Source organism: Echinococcus granulosus (genome assembly GCF_000524195.1).
Source record: "Echinococcus granulosus chromosome Unknown EG_S00119, whole genome shotgun sequence".
Classification (NCBI taxonomy): domain Eukaryota; kingdom Metazoa; phylum Platyhelminthes; class Cestoda; order Cyclophyllidea; family Taeniidae; genus Echinococcus; species Echinococcus granulosus.
Window position 1 is genome coordinate 227,289 of NW_020170499.1, and position 1,064 is coordinate 228,352.

The following is a 1,064-nucleotide window of genomic DNA, read 5'->3' on the forward strand; positions in this document are numbered from 1 at the left end:
ACAGTCTGAAAACCTAGTACAGAATTGGACTTTAAATATAGACAAAAGCAATCTCAAAATGCGGGAGGTCAAAAAAAACAAACCGTTGTTTTGTTTAAGTTTCACAACCTTATCACTAGTCCGATTGCTAAGTTATTCTCCACAAACCTTAATGTTCGATTATCGCCAAAGTAAATCACGCCAGGAAATTGCCATTGAAATTTAATTAGGAATGCAGCGATTCTCTCTGTGAATAGATCTCCGCTTAAAAGACTACCCGAAAGTGTATCATGCTCACCTGCAGACAGACCGATTTCTTTCTTTCTTACAGAGCGCAGAATCATGCCACTGTGGTGGAAATAAGGTGCAGCAGTGTTGTCTATTCTGGAACATCGTGGACAATGAATTTGGCAGGTTTGCTGCAATTTAAAGGGCGTGTGCTGCACCGGTTTTGGCATAAGATCAGTTGCAGCAAGCGATTGCATCTGTAGAGTCTTTCCACCAAGACGGAGACCTAAATTAGTATTGACCAAAAGAAAAGTGGAAAGGACACGGAATCATCAACCGTGTGAAAGAAAAGGCGGTTGAATGAAAATATGCTGCGTTTGCTAAGGTATACAGATCTACTTGGTCTTCCCAATTAAGTAAGCAGATAGGTTAGACAATTGTCTGCTATCCAAGCATCATGATATAGATTGCGCTTCTCGATTTCACTTTTCTTGCTTCGCGGAAGCCATCGATTCTGACATTGGCTATCACTCTTTTGACAATGCTTAGTTGGATTAGTGAACCTAGGGCCACCTATTATTTAGTGGTTGTAGCGACCTATGTGCAAGGTGGAGTCTTCTACCTGAGTACCTGCACCGAGTTCCCCGTGACATTGTTAAAACACACACACTCAAGATTGTTAACACACGATTGCTGAGAAATGAAACGCCATTCTCCACATCAGTGTCCTTCCTGTAGGAGGCACTTTACTTACCTGCGAGGAGGTGTAAACAGGAAACACCCTAAAATTTCTTTTTCTGTCTCATCTTTTCCTGGTGCCGCAACGAACTCCAGTATTTTAAAAACTGCAAGTTGAC

General features: G+C 41.7%; 1 protein-coding gene across 1 annotated transcript in view; it reads left to right on the forward strand. All coding sequences in view use genetic code 11, as the record gives it.

Annotated features, from left to right (window-relative positions):
* The window catches only part of EGR_08793 (hypothetical protein), a gene marked incomplete at both ends in the record, with an annotated part of 14,070 nt that overhangs the window by 10,945 nt on the left and 2,061 nt on the right, over positions 1-1,064 (forward strand). The window contains 2 exons of the mRNA XM_024498042.1: positions 42-170; positions 311-393. Coding sequence (XP_024347563.1) covers positions 42-170; positions 311-393 — 212 coding nt within the window. The remainder of the gene's footprint in view (positions 1-41; positions 171-310; positions 394-1,064) is intronic.